Below are 19,587 nucleotides of genomic sequence, written 5' to 3'. Positions count from 1 at the left end.
ATGTAAATATTATTTTCTTTGAGATTTGCTTATTATTGGGCAGAAAAATTGAGATGGTGGATGCTGGAGCTTATGAGAATTAATGCAAATACATACATGTTGTCCAGGTCTTGCTACGTATAGGTGGTACAGTGGTTAGCACTGCTGCCTGACAGCTCCAGGGACCTGGGTTCAATTCTGGCCTCGGGGGGGCTGACTGTGTGAAGTTTTTACGTTCTCCCCGTGTCTACGCTGGTTTCCTCCGGGTGCTCCGGTTTCCTCCCACAGTCCAAATATGTGCAGGTTAGAGGAATTGACCATGCTAAATTGCCCCTTAGTGTCCAGAAAGGTTAGGTGGGGTTACAGGGATAGGGTGAGGAAACGTGGGCTTAAGTAGGGTGCTCTTTCCAATGGCCGGTGCAGTTTCAATGGGCCGAATGGCCTCCTTCTGCACTGTAAATTCTATCATTCTATGATAACATTTCCTCCCCCTCCCCTAAATTGAACTTCCCCAACAAGTTCAACATGAACAATAGTTAATAATTCAGATTAAGGTCTGGAGGTCATCGCTCTTTGAACTATTGATGGCAAACCTCTGACGTCTTCTTTACACTGGTGGTAACCTCTGATTTTCTGTTTCTGTCTTTATACTAACCTCATCAGTGTTTGGTTTAACCGGCATTGACATAGGCACTTGAGGTTTTCCCTGTGTCTGATCAGAAGGTGAGGTGTTGCTTTCCTCAACAGTGCCAGTTAGTGTCGGGTAGTCGGAAAGGTCAAGCCATGACTGAATTTTCTGCAGGCCCCGATTTTGTTCTTCGAGACAGTAACTAGTCTGCATGTCTCCTCCAGATAACATCATCTCTGACCTGGACAGTAGAAGAAACAGGTCCAGTCTGTGCAAGGATTGTGGCACAAACCCATTTCTCCCCTGTGGAGTAATTCCGAGCCAAATTTCCTTGTCTTTGTTGGAAAACTCATTGCTTTGCCTTGCTTTCCCACCATTTGTACTTGCTGTCGTACAATCTCTTTAGTTTTCGGAGATTTCAACAGATCGAATGCAGAATGCAGTTGCCTTTTCATCATTAGTAATGCAGGAGTGGTCTTGGTTTTGGAATGTGCGGTATCCCAAACGCCAGTGGGAACTTGTTAAGACATTTGATCAGCGAATCTCATTCCCTGGTTGCTCTCAAGGTATGCTTCATAATTTGGACGAAACATTCTGCTCATACAGTCACATCATTGTGGTACAGTGAGGACTTAATATGCTGAAAACCATTCTCTTGTAAGAAACCTTAGAATTCTTTAGACAAATTGAGGTCCATTGTCGCTTACCACTTGTTCAGGGAATCCAAAACAGGTAAATACTTCTCCAAGCTTCTCAGTCCTGTCCAATGAGGTAGATTTCATCACAGTGACCTCTGGCTACTTGGTGTGAGCATCGACTGTTCCCAAGAACGTATGTCCTTCAAAAGGTCCTGCAAAATCCACATGCACACATTGCCAAGCAGCTTCAGGCCATTCTTATGGTGCACCGAGGCGAAGGGTTGCAGATGTCTTGCCCTCGCACAGGAAGAACATACTCTAGCTTTCTCTTCAATTTCTGCATCCAGTGCAGGCCACCTGAAATAACTTGTCAATACTTTTTTCCTGCGTAGAACTCTGAGACAGCCCTCATATAGCTTCTCTAGCATCCGTTTCCTCGGTGGTGGCGAAATAATAATTCTGAGCCCCCATAGAAGACATCTTGACAGTACTGACTGCTCCAATTTCTTGCAGTAGTAGGGTTTCAGGTTAAGTACTAGTTCCGAAGTCTTCCCTTGTAATATGATATCCATCACTTCTGAGAGTATCGGATCACTCCAAGTATGTTTCCTCACTTCTTTAGTGATGTGTTGTCTAATTGTTCAAAGTAGAAGATATTCCCATTTAAGCAGTCTGACGTAACCTGGCAGTGTTAATATTGAAAATCCATCCATATTACCATGTAGATTTTACTGTTGGTATTTAATGGAAAAGTATGTACAGGCTAACAAAATGCCCATCTTTGCATTCTACTTGTGGCAAGTGATGGAATTCCCCTGTGTCATCCAAAAATGGTTGTTAATGGACAATGGTTGGTCAACTATGTGAACTTTCTCCCGTACATGAATTGATGGAATTTCTTTACTCCAAAAAGGATCCCTAATGTTTCCCGTTCAATCTCTGCATAGTTACTTTCAGCTTTACTCAAGGTTCGAGAAGCAAAAACAATGGGCCTTTCTTCACCCAATATCATTGCAAGATAAGTGTAAGTTTGTGAGAACTTCAGATTTAAGTATCGCTTCTTTGACCTGCACCAAAGCGTTATTGCATTGAAATTACCACTTCCACTTCTTGTTCTGGCACAAGAGGTTATGTAATGGTTTCAAAATTATTGCCAAGTTTGTGTCAAGTCTTCCATAGTAGTTCAACAATCCAGGAAGGATTGTAACTGGTTAATATTTTGAGGTGCAGGCGCCTCTGCCATGGCCTTAACCTTTGAAGGAGATTTGTGAAGGCCAGTGGCATCGATCACATGTTCCGAATACTCAGTGGAGGATTGGAAGAACTCACATTTGTCCTTATGCACTCTCAGCCCATAGTCTCCCATTCTCTCGAGAGTGGCATCCAGATTTCAAAGGTATTCCTCTTCATCTCTTCTACTGACTAGGATGTCACCCAGATAGCAATGGACTCCACTCAGGATCTGATGATCCATTGCTCTTTGAAACAGTGTAGGAGCTGATGTGATACCAGTCGGCAATCTTTGGTACTAGAGCAGGTCTTTATGTGTCACAATTTCCTGTGACTTCTTGTATTCACTCATCTGTAAGTAAGCTTGCCTCAGATCAGTTTTGCCGAAATTTTAGTCTCCTGCCAATCCCGCAAACAAATCATCAATGTGAGGTAATGGGTACCATTCAGCACATAAGACTGGATTTATGGTGACTTCGAAGTTCTCACAAATCCTTACAGATCCATCGTTCTTGATGACTGGAACTATTGGAGTGACTCATTCTCAGCTTCCCTTAACAGGCCACCCTAAATCAGCTTCCACCTTTGGCCTGAAGGACAGTGGTTAGCACTGTTGCTTCATAGCACCAGAGAACCGGGTTCGATTCCCGGCTTGGGTCACTGCCTGTGTGGAGTCTGCATGTCCTCCCCATGTCTGTGTGGGTTTCCTCCGGGTGCTCCAATTTCCTCCCACAAGTCCCGAAAGACATGCTTGTTAGGTGAAGTGGACATTCTGAATTCTCCCTCCGTGTAACCGAACAGGTGCCGTTGAGTGACAACTAGGGGATTTTCACAGTAACTTAATTGCAATGTTAATGTGAGCCTACTTGTGACACTAATAAAGATTATCATTATATGGTGGAGATCTTGCCTTCAGGTATTTTGCTTGGCTTCCTTCTTTTGTTTTAACTTAACCAATACATTTCATGCTCCCTGATTCACCATCAAACGCAATAATGTGCTTCTTTAAAATATTCGCGAGGCCGCATTCTCCTTTGGTCATCTTGTTGACTTTGGCTCAGTTCAGTCAAATCTTCTCCATCAACGCTGGATTTATTTCCCTTTATTACATGTAGAGACAAAGCTGCCATTTGCCAATTCAGTTGCACAGCTACTTCAGTGCGGTGCTTCAATGAAACCACTTCCGTGCATGTCTTCAGCACTATTCTTGATGGCTTGAAGGGAATATGTTTAAGTTTCTTTATGTAGACGGTCTCTGGCACCAACAAGACTGCTGCTCCAATGTTAACTTCTATCCTTACTTGGCTGTCCATCCAGCAATGGAGTGATCCAGTATTAGTGTGTAGACCCATCAATGGCTAGCATGTTCAGTGATAATGCCTCCTCTGAGTTGCTTCGTTTTCCTTGATCCTTTTGTACAGAATTGGCATTCCTCCTCTTACTTTGTTTAAATGCTGCCCTCATTTTTATTTTTACTTAGAGCTTGCATTTTCTTCCTGCAGATGCACTCAGTGTCCTTTAATATTACAGCTTTCACATAGCTGGGGCGAGATTCTCCGTTTGCTAACGGCAAAATCGCGAAACGCGATTGTGCAGAGAATAGCTTCAGACGCCGGCGTGGTGAATGCGGGCTCCTGGCCTGGACACCGAGCAGCCGGGGTGCCCCCTCACGAGACTGGGGCGGTGCCCAGGCACCGACCGCCATTACACCGGGCATCTTGCTGACCACCCACCCCGGCCCCTGGATCTACACAGTGACACTGGCCGTATGGGTGCCCCTCCCCCGCACAAATGGTGCCCACGGCCCCGAGCACCCCGCCCAACTGGCAGCCACCCAGCGGGGCAACACCCAGTGCCATACCCAAGGCAGCTGCCAGTGAAGGCAGTGCCAGCCAACGGTGTCCCTGACAGCAGGGATGGCCGCCAGGACTGGGGCCCGTTACCGACGGGGTGCGGTGGGGGAGCATGCGTGGGTGGGGCCTGCAGTGACAACCAGGGCCACCATGTAGCCTATGGTACCTGGATGGGGACGGGAGTATGCACCATGCTAACATGTTGGCCTTTCACCCCTTGCAGAGAATGGCATTCGGACACCAACCCGTGATGCTGGCCGCTGTGGTAATGGTCGCAGGATGCCCTACGGCCGCATGAGCGAGGGCCGCTCAAAGAGGAGGCAGAGGCTGCAACAGACGACTGGGCTGCCGAGGTGCAGGTGGCAGCCGCATAGACTGGAGGGCCGGCCGCCCAACCGGCCGAGGAACAGTAGGTGCCATGGAGGCACCACATGAGGCCCCGTGTGTACCTCAACTGTTTGTCGTTCGAGGACCTGCCGGATCGAGCATGCAGATGGATAGTGAGACACACCTGCCAGATAATGGCACACTTGGCACCATAGGGGTATAGGGGAGGACACCCTCTCCCGGTGACCGTCAGGGTGACGGTCGCCCTCAACTTTTATGGGGTCGTTCTAGTCGCTGTGTGGGGACCGTTCTGGGATCTCTCAGACTTCAGTGCATCCATGCCGACACAGACTCGCTGTATGCACAAGCGGACCAGTACATCCATGTGGACCGCGCCCACCAGGATGCACGGGTCCAGGGTGTGATCGATGGCATGCATGTCGCCCAACGAGCACCTGCGGATAACAGGCCGCTGTACACTAACAGAAAGTGGTTCCATTCCATGAACGTCCAGCTGGTCTGTGACAAGCAGATGCACATCTGCGCCCAATACCCAGGCAGTGTGCACGCCTCATTCATATTGGCACACTCGGTGATCCCCGACATGTTTGAGGGGCACCCCGCCTGCTGCAGGACTGGTTGCTGGGCAACAGGGATTACCCGCTGCGGTCGTGGCTGATGACGCCTATGCGGAGGGCACTGACTGCGGATACCTGCTACAATGCCGCCCTTACAGCTACCAGGGGTGTGGTCGAGCGGTGCTTCGGCATCCTAAAGATGCGCTTCAGGTGCCTAGACCGTTCCGAAGGGGCTCTCCAGTATGATGCTGGGAGGGTCGCCCGCATCGTGGTGGCCTGCTGCATCCTCCACAATGTAGCTCAACAGAGGGGCCATGTGCTGGAGGAGGAGGTCGAGGAGGATGGGCAGACCTCGTCTGACGAGGAGGATGTGGGAGAGGGGGACAATGAGCGGGACATGGGGCCCAGGCAGGCACGGGAGGCCGCACAACGCCATCGCCAGGGTCAACTCGCACGAGACATCCTCCTCACAACACGGTTCACCGACTAGAAGCAGGGAGGGGGTTTGCTGGCCAGGGGCATGGAGGCCACCATCCCAGACCCACACTCCCTCACCTCCCACACCACAAAACTGCCTGTATGCACACCCCCCCAAGACACATACCTGCGGCATGACCAGCTGGGGGCACTGGATTGGCAGTGCAGTGGGTCTGGTCCATGGGATGGAGAATGATGACAAGCCGCTCTGCGATGAGCTCCAGTGCTCCACATTGTTTGAGAATGTCTGACTCATGCCCACAGTAGCACTTTCCACTTGGGTGATCCCTGCATGAGAGCTGGCCAGTCCATCACGTGGTTCTGTTGAATCCCTGGGGTGGGAGTGCTGGGGGGGTAGGGGTGGAGCACGGTCCACCCACGTGGCCTACACTGGTCTCCCACTTACCTTGACCAGCACTGACCAGCCCACGCCCATACCCAGACAGAGCACTGAGGCAGGTTTCAATGGTGTTAACAGGTGTTTATTGTGGAGAAATATATACAGTCTGGGCCCCTATAACTCAACTGTGCCCTGCACCGTGCCCTGTTAACCGACAGAGTGTGCAAGGCCTGGGGCATTCTGTGTAGGCGGGGACGAGGCTCAGGACAGGGCTGCCTTCTCCTGGGGCGACCCGGCCTGGATGGATGCAGCCGATGCTCGGGCGTCCTGGACGGCATGGTGCCGCCCTGCTCTGCCCTCTGCCCATCAGATGCACCAGGGACAGCAGGAGGGGAGTCCGAGGTGCTGCGCTGTTCCGGCAACTCCCCTGCAGGGGTTAACAGCACGGGCCCCTCACATCCTCACTCCTCGAGGTGCCCGATGGCCCCCAGGCTACTCCATGGGACGGGGGTGCAGGCGGAGCCATCTACTGCCGCCACTGCCGCTGCCAGTCCTGGAATCCCTCTCTGGTCTCGACCAAAGTCTGCACGTTCACAGCCATGGAGCACAGGGAGTGGACCATCTCTGTCTGCGACTGTGTCACCACCCTGAGGGTTTGTGTCACATCAGCCAGCGACTGGACCACCTCCCTCTGGGTCTGGGTGAACTCCCTCTGCGTCTGGGCCATGTCCATCTGAGTGTGGGTCACCTTACTGGGACTGGGCCACCCTGCCCAGTGTCTGTGCCATGCCGGCCAGCACCTGGGCAATGCCACTGACGTTCTCAGCCATCGCCTGCTGTGACTGGGCCATACCGAGCAGCACTGCTGCAATGTCTAGGTGGCTCTGGCACATGTCTGCCTGTGAGAAGGCAGTCCTGTCCTGAGCCTCGTCCCCGCCTACACAGAATGCCCCAGGCCTTGCACACTCTGACCCATATCCGACACCATTGCCCCCATAGCGGACGCCCCCCCGTACGGTGTCAGCATGGTGGCACGCATGACCGGCATCACCCCCTGCTCCTGCACGCGGATGGACTCCTCCACCTGCACTTGCAGGTGCTGGAAGCCGGCTGTCAGCCCCTGGGTCTCTGACTGCATCTGCACTGTGGCTGGGACTGGATGTTCCAGGAGCCCGGGACCCGTCTGCGTGACAGCTGGTTTCTGGGGCCGACCTGCCCTCCGCCCATCCAACCCCTCGACTGCTTCTACTTCCACCTGCTGTACCAGATTAGATGTTTGGTACGCACCAGATAGTGTCCCACAGACATGTGTCATGGGGATCTGCAACTAAGCAGGTCTCACTTGCTCGCCCGCTGACGACCTCTACGTCGGCGGCCATCTTTCCTCCAGGCCGCCGACCACATCCCGTGCCCTCTGCTCGGGCATGATGAGGGGCCGCAGGTCTGGTAGTCCCTCTCCGGTCTTCTCCCGCACCTGGCTGTTGGGCACGGCCTTCTCCTGGGGTGGGGGGGGGGAGATTGATCGTGCAGTTTCTTCCTGGATGCCAGTCCAGGTGACATTGCCCACGGCGCTGATGGCCTCTGCGACCTGCGCGGCAAACAGTGGTGCTTAGCGGCCTTTCTCCCGGGCCAGGGTACAGGATCATCCTTCTCTCCTACAACGTCCAGGAGGGTGTCCAGTTCAGCGTCCCTGAACCGTGGCGCTGCTCTCCTTGCAGCCATCTTGTTGACTGGGACGGTGTGTGTGGGGGGATGGATCGTTTAAGTGTGGCTGCGGCTTGTCAGCCTCATGTGCGAAATCACGGACCCGGCGAATCTGGCGCCGTTTTACATGGAACCTGTATTTAGAATTGCTGAATCGGTGCACCTGTTGCGCCGTTTCTCCTGTCGCAAAACACCACTATTCCCACGCTGCCGTCAGCACTTAGTCTCAGAAATCAAGAATCCCACCCTTGATCTTTACACCAGTATTCAGCAGCAGAATGCCCTGACTTTGCACATCATTAATGTGTGCGAATCTCGAGATTCTTGGGTGCCAATTCAGTAGGCATTTTGTGTATTTGACTGCACAAACTCAATTGCTGCTGTCCCTTTGCAGACAGCTGGTTGGAAACAGTGATTTCCATAGCATTCTGCAGATTAAGATTACTCTCAGTTAGCAAACGTTTCTGTATTATTTCGGTGCTTAGACCACAAGCCAGTCTGTCCCGAATAGTATCATTCAGCACATCTCCGAACAACATTCTGCAAGTCTTTTAAGGACAGTCACGAACTGTGTGAGTGACTCCCTCTCTTATGCAATCTAAAGTGCTCTGCAATTGCCAAGGGTTTTGGCGGAAAATGTACGTACAAAATACCTACAATCTGCTTGTACATCTTAATGATTGGCTTCTCAGGTTGCACTAAATTACGGAGGCGATTAAAGTTTTTTCTCCCCATCACGCTCAGGAAAGTGGGCACCATAATATTTTCAGCTACCTTGTTTTCCTGTGAAAAATAGTCAAAACGCTGCATCAAGGAGCTCCATCACCAACATTTTCATCGAAGGGTTCATGATGTTGAAAACCCCTGTCATTTTTCCACTAAAAGAGCTTTCCTGTGTGCACATTTCGCAACTGAGTTTTCAGCAGCTACCTTGATTCCATCACACACAAAGCAACAACCTAAGCTTCAGCCTCTTTATCAATCACAGATAGCTGTATAATCAGACAGCTTATCGTTATTCATGTCCACCTAGCGCGTTAGTTCACCATAGCACGTGCCGTGCTGGGTGAAAAGTTTTAATTTCGATCTTTTTTCCCCAACTTTTCTTGGTAAGTTTCTTCTTCCCGAGTGACTAGTCAGCGTATGTTCATCGTCCTTGTCACCATTTTTGTATTGTGTTTTGGAGGTGTGATGCGAGGGAGCAAGGAGGTTTAAAACAACGGAACTTTATTTACAATATGTTAACTCTTACATGGCTGTTCTTCTCTCTCTCTTTCCCTTGGACTTATCATGTCACTTCTTTCAGTGAATGCATTAATACAGCACAGCTTCACAAGTGCTAATAAGAATTAATGCGAAAACATAGCAGTGGAGGAAAGTGATCTGGCTTTAAATTCTAATAAATTTAATTAATAATATATTGAGGTAGAAGTAAGATAGCCAGTCAAAGCAGGCCCAGGAAGCACAGCAGGATAATGGAAAGATTTGGTTGTTTCTTGTGTTATTCATGTAATACCTTTCTCTTCCAGAATATTTCCCAGGGATACACAACCTATGGCTCTCACGTGGGGATGCAGCCACACCCTTCGCAGACCAGCGGCATGATTCCTCCTGCCTATTCGAACCAACCATACCAGGCCAGTCACACAGCCAACAATCCTGCACTTGCCGATCAGGTTCGGCAGATGCAGCAACGACCAAGTGGTTATGTTCACCAGCAAGCTCCGGCTTATGCGCACTCCATGCAAAACACACAGAGGTACGTGATGTAGAAAATCTGATTTGCCAAACCTAACTTTGATTCTTGCCCCCACTCAATATGTCCCAGTAGCTTTCAGCAACTGTACAGTATTTAAGAATAGGATCATTTTCTATCTCCGCTTTTTAAATTTGTATTTGTCCTTTTTAATGTTTGTCTACAATTTCCTTTCCACATCGCTGTTATGTAGTTTTAAGACCAGTGTGTCAACTTGGCTTAGCCGGTAGCACTCTCGCTTCTAGGCCATTTACCAGGGGCTGACACTGTCACATCAGGAGACCTGCATTTTGATTCACCTGGAACATTAAACTGAGGCTCAGTCTTACCTCTTTTGGTGGTTTAAGTGGGTGTTGAAGGTCTTATGACCTTTTCAAAAGAACAGCAAGACGTTCTCCAAGTGTCCTGGCTAATATTACTTCCTCAATCAGTATCAGAAAACGGGTGAAATAAGCACTCATTTCATAACTGCTAGTGATATGTTGTTGGCAAAGAATGCATTGTCACAACATAGCAGCTGTTTTTCAAAGTTAGTTGCGTAAAGCACTAGAAAAGAGGAAAACCTATTCAAAAGAGGATGTTGTTTGACAATTAAATAATTTTATCACTTCCAAATTTTAAGTTTTAAATGTTTAGGCGATTAGTCACTGTTAGTTTTACTGTAACTGCCAATATAGCTGAACATAAAACCATGATCAGGAAGTATATTTTGAGGGTAAAGATAAAATTACTCAAATTAAGCACAGTTTAACACCAACTCCTTGCTTAGTTCTGAATGTAATCTATTACAGTAATTCATTCGAAGAGGTAACATTCCATTGTCTAAGTATACAAAGCGGGCTAATCTGATACCAGAAAAAACAGACTAACAGATTGATTGAGATTTGTTGGCACAAACAACCTATGGAAGGTGGCACAAATGGAAGCTAGCTCACCAATACAAGTGACCCCTTTCCATAGCCCCCATATAATGTACACTTCAGATATTTCAAGAATCAACATATTACCTGTTCATGGTTTGGGATCTTAATTGTAAAAATTAATAAATGTGAGGTAGTAAGAAAAAATACAGAGATTTGAACTTATCGCAGAATGTCTACTTTTGTGAACTTCACTAATTCTACTGATGGACTTTTGCCACACTTTTAACTGTTATACAAGGAGCACATGCACATGTGCAGCATTAAGTTGCACAAAAGAACGAAGATGTGGAAGCATAACACCTGTAAAATGGTTTTTCTACTCATTGGAAGTCATAAACTGAGATGCAGAGAAAAAAGTTTATCCAGTGACTAAACCAAGTTTATCAAACATGGTTTCCTGAGATTCACCCAGATGGGAGATGAAATTAAAAAATGAAAATCGCTTATTTTCACAAGTAGGCTTCAATGAAGTTACTGTGAAAACCCCTAGTCGCCACATTCCGGCGCCTGTTCGGGGAGGCTGGTACGGGAATTGAACCGTGCTGCTGGCCTGCCTTGGTCTGCTTTAAAAGCCAGCGATTTAGCCCAGTGTGCTAAACCGGCCCGTAATGGGATCTGGTGGTATTTATAAATGTTCCGAAATAATTGATGCTACGTTTGATTCATATGAGTTTTTTTGCTCACTTCTGTATTCAAAATATATTTGCAAAGGGATGAAACCTTTGAAGGGACATTTTTCATACTGAGAAAAGCTATTCCTATCAGCTGATGGTACAAGGACAAGGGGACACAGATTTAAGATTTAGGACAAGAGATACAGGCTGGGATGTGTGAGGAACTGTTTTACACAGCTTGTGGTAATGGCCTGGAACTTGCTGCCTTCAAAGGTGATTGAAGCCGAAACAATCAATTATTTCAAAAGGAAATTGGATGGGCGTTTGAGGGAAATAAACTTGCAGGGATATGGGAATAAAGTGGGATATGGGAATAAAGTGGGAAATGGGCCTGACTGAATTGCTGTACATAAAGTCAGCAAGGATTCAAACATGAAATCCCATCTTCTGTGCCAGTATGACTCAATAAGACAGGCTTCTGTTTTCCAACATGTTTCAAAACAAATTAACAGCAATCCAGGGGAGAAGTCACGTTTCATAGACTATATAAAATTTGAATTTTGGCCATCTGTTATTTTTCTGCTGTTTACCCATATAACACTTTGAGAGCACATGAAAATATTTTGACATGCCATTGCAAGTATTATTACGAATAGAATTGTAGGAACGTTTACATAATTAACTCGATTTGCTCTCCTCCATCCTTCTCATCTTGCTGTGAATGAGATGACCACATTTCAGAGCAATCCACCTATGGCGTGCCAAATTATATGTGAGGACCACCTCCCACCCTCATTCTTATCAATTCCTATCATTTGCCCATTGGAGCTAGAACATTCTTTGGCATAATATCACTTACATTTTACCTAATGAGTAGCCTGTGACTGCTTCTCTATATAACTTTTTCTCTAATCCAGCTTCTATAAACTTGAGCTCATCCAAAACTCTGCTTCACGTATACCAGCTCGCACAAAGTCCTATTTACAAATGTGCTTGTTGGTGTGCATTAGTTCCTGGCCCACCAACATTTTAATTTTAAACTTTTCATGCTTGTATTCAAATCCCTCCACTGTCTCCTCTCGTCTTAACACGGTAACATGTTTTATCCCTGTAACCCTTTGAGAACACTGTTTCTCCAGCTTCTGCAGTCCTCTTCTACATCCCCCATTTCCTTTACCTCACCGTAGGCAGCAATTCCTTCAGCCTGATCTGGAATTCGCTTTGTATGGCTCTCCAACTCCCTTCACCCCACCCCCTAAACCCTTTTAAAGTTGCTTAAAACCTAATCCTGTAACTAAGTTACCTGTCCTAGTATCTGCCTCGGTGGCTTGAATTGATTTTGTCTGTTACCCTCCTATGTAGCAATTTTGAATATATTAAAGGTGCTATACAAAAGCAACTCAATGTATTTTTTTTTTTTGCAGGTTAACCCACCAACCCATGCAACAGGCACCATTGATGACGGGAATTAATCATATGACCCCACAGAATGTTCACACAACTATGAGGAGTAATCAGTTGGGTCAGGAACAGCAGTATCTACGACAGCAACAGATCTTGAGGGTAAGTTCTTCTAAAACATTGTTCAGGAATGAATGTTTAAGTGGGCTGCTTTGCCTTGGATGGTGTTGAGCTTCTTGAGTATTGTTGGAGCTTCACTCATCCAGGCAAGTGGAGAGTATTCCAACACATTCCTGATCTGTGCCTTGTAGATAGTGGACTGGCTTAGAGGAGTTAGGAACTGAATTACTCACCGCAGAATTTCAAGCCTCTGGTTTATCCTCTTTAAAAATCAGGGTATAATTTGGGATCCTCTGTCTCTGGCACTGCCTCTGTATCTAAGGCAAAGACCTTGCAATTTCTAACCTTATTTCTTAGATACATCTCTTCTTTATCTATTTTTATCTCATCCAGTATCTGGCATCCTCCTCATTTACCGTTGCCCGGTATAAACTGTACTGCAAAGTATTCCTTTAGTTCCTCAGCCATACCTTCTGCTTCCACCAACAGGTGTGCAAATGTATTCCTAATTGACTCCACTGATAACCTTTTTTTAACTGTTAATCTGCCCGTTGAAGACTTTTCAGATACCCATTTATGCTAGCTATCTATCTTTTATTGTGTTTTGGCCCACTTATTTCCTGACCATCTGGAAAATCATCATTCCCATCTTTGTCCTCACTTAAAAAAACACAAATGTTTTTAGCTACTCAAAGTTAAAACTCTTGAATTACTGTTTAAATTCAGATCATTCTAGATTAGATTTACTCTTCATCCACCGCCTCCACCCCACAGAATTGCTGGTATGTAGTGGAATAGAAGTCCAGGAAAACTTTTCCTGCAATTTTAGGTTTACTCTCACTAAAAAGAAAATTCTTGAATTGGTGTACAGCAGCAACACGCACAGCAACAACAACAACAACAGCAACAACAACAACAACAACAACAACAGCAGCAGCAGCAACAACAGCAGCAGCAGCAACAACAACAGGTGCAGCAGCAACAACAGGTGCAGCAGCAGCAACAGCAGCAGCAACAGCAACAACAGCAACAGGCTCAACCCCAACCACAGACACTGGGAATGCAGGCCATTCCACCTCAGCAGTCCATGGTAAGATCTAATTTACCCTGATTATGATATTGAAGCAATGTGACTTCTACTTTCAGAACGAAAGGTACCAGAATATGGTGGTTCAGTGGTTGGCACTGCAGCACTCACAGTGCCAAGGACCCGGGTTCAATTATGGCCTTGGGTGACTGTCTTTGTGGAGTTTTCACTTCCTCTCCGTGTCTGCGTGGGTTTCCTCCGGATGCTCCGGTTTCCTCCCACAGTCCAACGGTGTGTAAGTTGGGTGAATTGGCCATGATAAATTGCCGCTTAGTGTCCAAAATGGTTAGGTGGGAATAGGGCAGGGGAGTGGGCCTGGGTAGGGTCCTCTTTCAGAAGGTTGGTGCAGGCATAATGGGCCGAATGGCCTCCTTCTGCACTATGATTCTATACAAGATATAATGCCATATGCTGCTGTAATTTATGACTCAAATTGAGTTAGTTAACACAGTGATGGCCAAGAAATCATGAAATTGAATCTTCCTTTTTTTCCTTTCCTCTTCCAAAAGCATCTGTTCCTAACTAAACGCAGAACCAGCATGATTGTAGGTTCAAACCTTCAGCTATAATGCTAGTTTGTGCATTGCTATTGTTCTTGTCATGCCTTGGCTAAGAAGACAAATCATCCACAAGATTTCTGGTCACTATTGACACATACAGGAAAATATATATGTGTTGATGGCATTGCATATTCCCATGATGAAAAGGTCCGTTGACACTTGTGACTAACACGAAGAATTATCATTTTATAATTCTTGGTTATGGTGAGAAAACAAATAGTGGGGGATAGGAATTTTCCGCCCTCCCCCCAGCATGTTACTCGGCAGCGCGAGGCGGCCCGCGATTGGCTGGCAGCGGGGTCTTCTGGTCCCGCTGCTGTCAATGGGATTTCCCATTGAATTCACGCCCCCCTGCCGGGAAAGCCATGGCCCAAGATAATTAACAAGTCCTAAATTGTTTTCCTATTCGAAAAAGAAAGCGGGCGAAATATCAGCATGTTTTAATTCTTTTTCATTTTCAGTTCCAGAGACAAGGAATGCAGCAGACACAGCAACAGCAGCAGACGGCAGCACTGGTCAGACAATTACAACAGCAGCTTTCAAGTAAGGTTAATGTACTTCTGGTTGTTTAGCTATGCTTATCATAATGGGAGAAAAAATAGAGCCTGACACCATTAAATGCTGCCAGTCAAACTGACCCAGAACCTCTGTGCAATACCTTTGACAGTGTTCCCACTTTTCCTCATTTAAGAAGATGAGAACAAGGCTAGGTCATTCAGCTTCCGGAGCCTGTTCGCCATTTGATGAGATCATGACTGTACTGTGATGTAGTTCATTATACCTGCCTTTTCGTCATATTCCTTTCTAATTTTGATTATCTAAAGCCTATTGATATTCAATTTAAAATCAACAATTGATTGAACATCAATTGTTGTTTTTGGAAGACGGTTCCTAACTTTTACATCTTTATTTAAGAAAGGAGGAAGAGAAAGGACAAGAAACATAGGCTAGTTAGCCTAACATCTATCATAGGGAAATTGCTAACTCTATTATTAAGGAAGTTATAGCAGGATACTGAGGAAATCATAATAGGATCAGGCAGCATCAACATGGCGTTTAGCTAATTTATTAGATTTCTTTGAGGAAGTAACAAGCAAGGTGGATATAGGGAAATGAGATGTGGATTTCCAAAAGGCATTTGAAAAGGTGCCACACCAAAGATTACTGTACAAAATATGAACACATAGTGTGGCGTTAATATATTAGCATGGATAAAGGATTGATTAGCTAACAGGAAGAAGAGAGGAGGGATAAATGGGTGATTTAAACAGCATGAGTATGGCAAATGGAATCTTGGCTTTTATTGCAAGAGTAATGGAAACTAAAAGTTAGGGCACTTTTACTTTAACTTCAGCGTAACTATTTTAAACACTGAGCCCCAACGGGCAGCCCCCTCCCCCGACCCAGCCCAACCTTGCCCCCACAAAGTCCGACTCCCCACCCATTTACCTACTACACTTACCTTCTCCCTGGTCTGTGATTTTCAATGGAACAGTTACACTTACCTGCTTTACAACAGCCAGTGCTATTAAAGAAGGGGGGTGTCTTCCTTTGCTCCACTCTTTTTCCACTTTGTCACTGGAGCCAGGGACCTGCTTGCGTGGCTTGAGTCTCACCTGGCCTGAGTAATTTATGGCCCTTTCTGCAAATTTCCAGCTGGGAGTGATTTAATATCTCATTTAATTTATCAAGATGGGCACTGATAAGCAGATATCTTGGGATTAACCTATGTGCCCATCAATACTGGGGGCAGCACGGTAGCATAGTGGTTAGCACAATTGCTTCACAGCTCCAGGGTCCCAGGTTCGATTCCCGGCTTGGGTCATTGTCTGTGCGGAGTCTGCACGTTCTCCCCGTGTGTGTGTGTGGGTTTCCTCCGGGTGCTCCGGTTCCTCCCACAGTCCAAAGATGTGAAGGTTAGGTGGATTGGCCATGCTAAATTGCCCTCAGTGTCCAAAATTGCCCTTAATGTTGGGTGGGGTTACTGGGTTATGGGGATAGGGTGGGGGGTGGTTTGGGTGGGGTGCTCTTTGCAAGAGCCGGTGCAGACTCGATGGGCCGAATAGCCTCCTTCTGCACTGTAAATTCTATGAGACCTCAATGAGAAGGACAGTAAAGAAAGAGAAACCCCATAGTTTCTCCTTAAAGGCTGAATTTTTCATTGATGAGAAAACCCTAGCTCACTTAGAAAACAGAAGGCAATAAAGCACACACATCACTGGTTTTATTATAAGGGATCCTTGCTGTATGAACTCTACACTAAATAGACTTGCAGAGCTTGGAGCAAATCCATCTCAAAAGTGTTGAGCTTAATTAACCAACTGAACCATGTAAGCATCTAAGCAGTTCACCCTTTTTCTAAACATGTACTGATTAATAAATGGGATGTTCCTGTACTTGCACAACAGTAACAATAAATGTTACAATATTCTGTGACATGCTGAGCATTTGCTGCATTTTCTATTTGTATTGCAGACTTCCAGAATCTGCAGTAATGTTATATATTTCTTGGGAAGAGGGTTAGAAGGTGGTGAATAATGTTTTACCTCTAGAACTGAAACCAAACTGACTGAATAAATTGATTCTACAGTTGCACATCATTTTTCTTCTGCAAGGTTTCTTTTCTTCCGATACTGCGTCCAGTCAAACGTTTCTGAGAGTTGATTTGTTGATATGTGATTCATACCCACTCACGTTTGTTATTTTGATTCAACAGATTCACAACCACAGAAGAATCCGAACCCATACTATTAACGCTGGAATCTCCTGAAATAAAAGAATGTGTCTCGCTCACCACATGGTCCTCCCCAGATTCTGTCTGCTGTTATCCAAAAGAATGTTCGATTGTGACTGAAACAAACTTTGGACATAGGTTTACTGATTGTCCTATGGAATTGGCTTTTTAATTGACCACTTCCTCATGTACTTAACACCTGATGCATATTCACTGTTGGAAAAAATAATTTTTCAACATTTAAAAGCTGAGAGATGCTGGTATATTTTTCCATTCTCCCTCCATCCCATCCCATCCTATTCTCTTCAATGAGGAGATCAGGAAGGCTGAACAATTGGACATCTGTGCTCAACAACAATACTTTAGTTGATGTGCATTTAATTAACACAATTGTCATAGACCTTGTAACCTGAAGAACGATCCAGCACAATTTGTAAACTTCCATACAGCTTTGTTAGTTGCTGCCAATGACCAAGATTCACAAGATGTCATATTGTTACTGAAACTGTTACTCCCAGCAGCTGCGCCAGTGCTGTTTTTTTTACATATATATATTTTTTATAAATATATATAAATATATACAGTTGTGTGTATATATAACATAGAAAGCAGTCTATGAACATACATTTTTTAATTGTTTTCATTAATGTTTCATATTGATGCTCTTAAAACTTAAGAGCCCAAGAAATTATTGTAACCCTTTTTTCTGCTCATACCTGAAAATCACTGACTTATTGGGGTGTGCCTCCACAGGGCCATTAGCAATTTGATAGCTCAGTGGAAACATTTTTGTTAAATTAAATTGCACGCGGGCCATTCAATAACACGTGTCATCATAGTCAAGTCTGAACTTGTCCAAACGAGTACAGTTTCCACGATAGGTCATTGAATAATGATCAGACACCAGAATATGTGCCTTGGCATATCAATAGAAAGAACAATTTTACAAAGTCAGAAGAGAAGTGTTTTGACCTGTTTGGCAGCAAGAAAAATGATTTTCTGATTGATCTTCACTTACCATTTTTAATACATACTCTAGATTGCAAAGTGAGCTGTTGAAGTTTGTATGTGTGCTGGAGAAAAATTATGCTTCAGAAATACAACAATGGTGTTGCCACTGCAAGTTTTCTACATTGTATGCTCATAATTGTTTCTTTAGTTAATTCGGGGAAAGGTGGGGAGCAGCATCTCTCAGTCTTCTGATTCGAAATTCTACCAACTATTGAGACAGGAAACATGGTGGTTTATTGTATGTGTCTGCTACGTTCAGTGCTTCGAATGAATTCAGAGTACCCAGTGAAAGTAAGACCTTTGTAATAGAAAGACAAAGTAGTCTATGAAGTACTGCAGTTGTTCCTGCGTACTTCGAAAATGTGTTTGCAATTCAGTTGTTGGCCCCTACTAACACAACTCAACTCGTTGAGAACAAAACTTATTATTAGAGAAGAACAATTGAACCAACAATTGAAGAGTGGAGCTACCGAAATTTACTGAGGACACTGTTAAATTGAGAAGCTTCAGATATTGCCATCGCAACTTTGAAAATTCTTCACACCAATGTTTTTCTGAACTTAACCCAACAAAAGCAGTTTCCAGTTCTCCATCCAATGATTTATCTTTATATTTTAAAAAAAGGTAAGCTCATATTTTCACTCAATGCAAACCTTCAACTTTGCTTTTGAGTTTTGGCTCATTCCAAAGGTAATTTTTCCTTAAGAAAATTTGTTTTAGCAAGCTGCAGTACGAAAAGAAGCACAAAGTGCAGAGCACATAGTGCTTGAATGGAATCTGGGGCTTAAGTATGATGGAAATAAACTACTGAAATTGAGTATATCTATAATGCGGGGCTGGGGGGCGGGGGCAGAGAAAGGTGGCAGGAAACTCTCCGAAGTTGCTGTTTCTGAAGAAGTTTGTGGAACAGGTTACTAAGTGATGTGAAACAATACCCCCTCCCATGAAATTGTAGGAGAGTAAGCCTGGTGGAGAAAAGAATATCACACTGTACAGAAAAAAATACTTTCTATCTTGGTTTGTAAAACTGTACCCACATATTAAAAATTATGTACATTTTTGGTAATTGATTTGTTTTTTCTTTAAGAAAATTCTGATGTAAAGAAAAAATTCAAGATAGTGTATGTATAAAAAAAATTGTACATGTGTTGTTTTTTTTATATAAAACACAAACACTGGTCAATATGATAGAGATGACCAAATGAATCAGAAGATCCAGGACTCCGTTTTTATGACTTTTTGCATGCATTATCTTTCTCATATATTGCATAAATTTTCATCATTTACAATGAGCAGGGTACCTTTCTCTCCTTGTCATGATCGACATTTATAAACCCCTGGGCGGCACGTGGCGCAGTGGTTAGCACTGGGACTACGGCGCTGAGGACCCGGGTTCGAATCCAGGCCCTGGGTCACTGTCCATGTGGAGTTTGCACATTCTCCACGTGTCTGCGTGGGTTTCACACTCGCAGCCCAAAGATGTGCAGGTTCGGTGGATTGGTCACGCTAAATTGCCCCTTGGCAAAAAAAATTGGGTACTCTAAATTAATAAAAAAAATAGTTATGAACCCCTGTTGAAAGGACATGATTTTGCATGGAAACCATGCAACTAATTCACCAGTATGAG

The 19,587-nt window shown here is 45.2% G+C and overlaps 1 protein-coding gene across 2 annotated transcripts in view; it reads left to right on the top strand.

The window, feature by feature from the left end:
• The window catches only part of med12 (mediator complex subunit 12), a 207,604-nt gene extending 188,432 nt beyond the window's left edge, over positions 1 to 19,172 (top strand). The window contains exons 40-44 of one of the 2 annotated variants that reach the window (XM_038776304.1): positions 9,284 to 9,513; positions 12,472 to 12,610; positions 13,440 to 13,658; positions 14,677 to 14,758; positions 16,932 to 19,172. In XM_038776304.1, coding sequence (XP_038632232.1) covers positions 9,284 to 9,513; positions 12,472 to 12,610; positions 13,440 to 13,658; positions 14,677 to 14,758; positions 16,932 to 16,969 — 708 coding nt within the window. In that variant the 3' untranslated portion in view covers positions 16,970 to 19,172. The remainder of the gene's footprint in view (positions 1 to 9,283; positions 9,514 to 12,471; positions 12,611 to 13,439; positions 13,659 to 14,676; positions 14,759 to 16,931) is intronic. The other variant, XM_038776305.1, reaches the window with a different exon arrangement.
• Positions 19,173 to 19,587: the final 415 nt, after the last annotated feature.

This window comes from Scyliorhinus canicula, chromosome 17, assembly GCF_902713615.1.
Source record: "Scyliorhinus canicula chromosome 17, sScyCan1.1, whole genome shotgun sequence".
Taxonomy (NCBI): Eukaryota; Metazoa; Chordata; class Chondrichthyes; order Carcharhiniformes; family Scyliorhinidae; genus Scyliorhinus; species Scyliorhinus canicula.
This window is presented reverse-complemented; position numbering and strand designations above follow the sequence as displayed.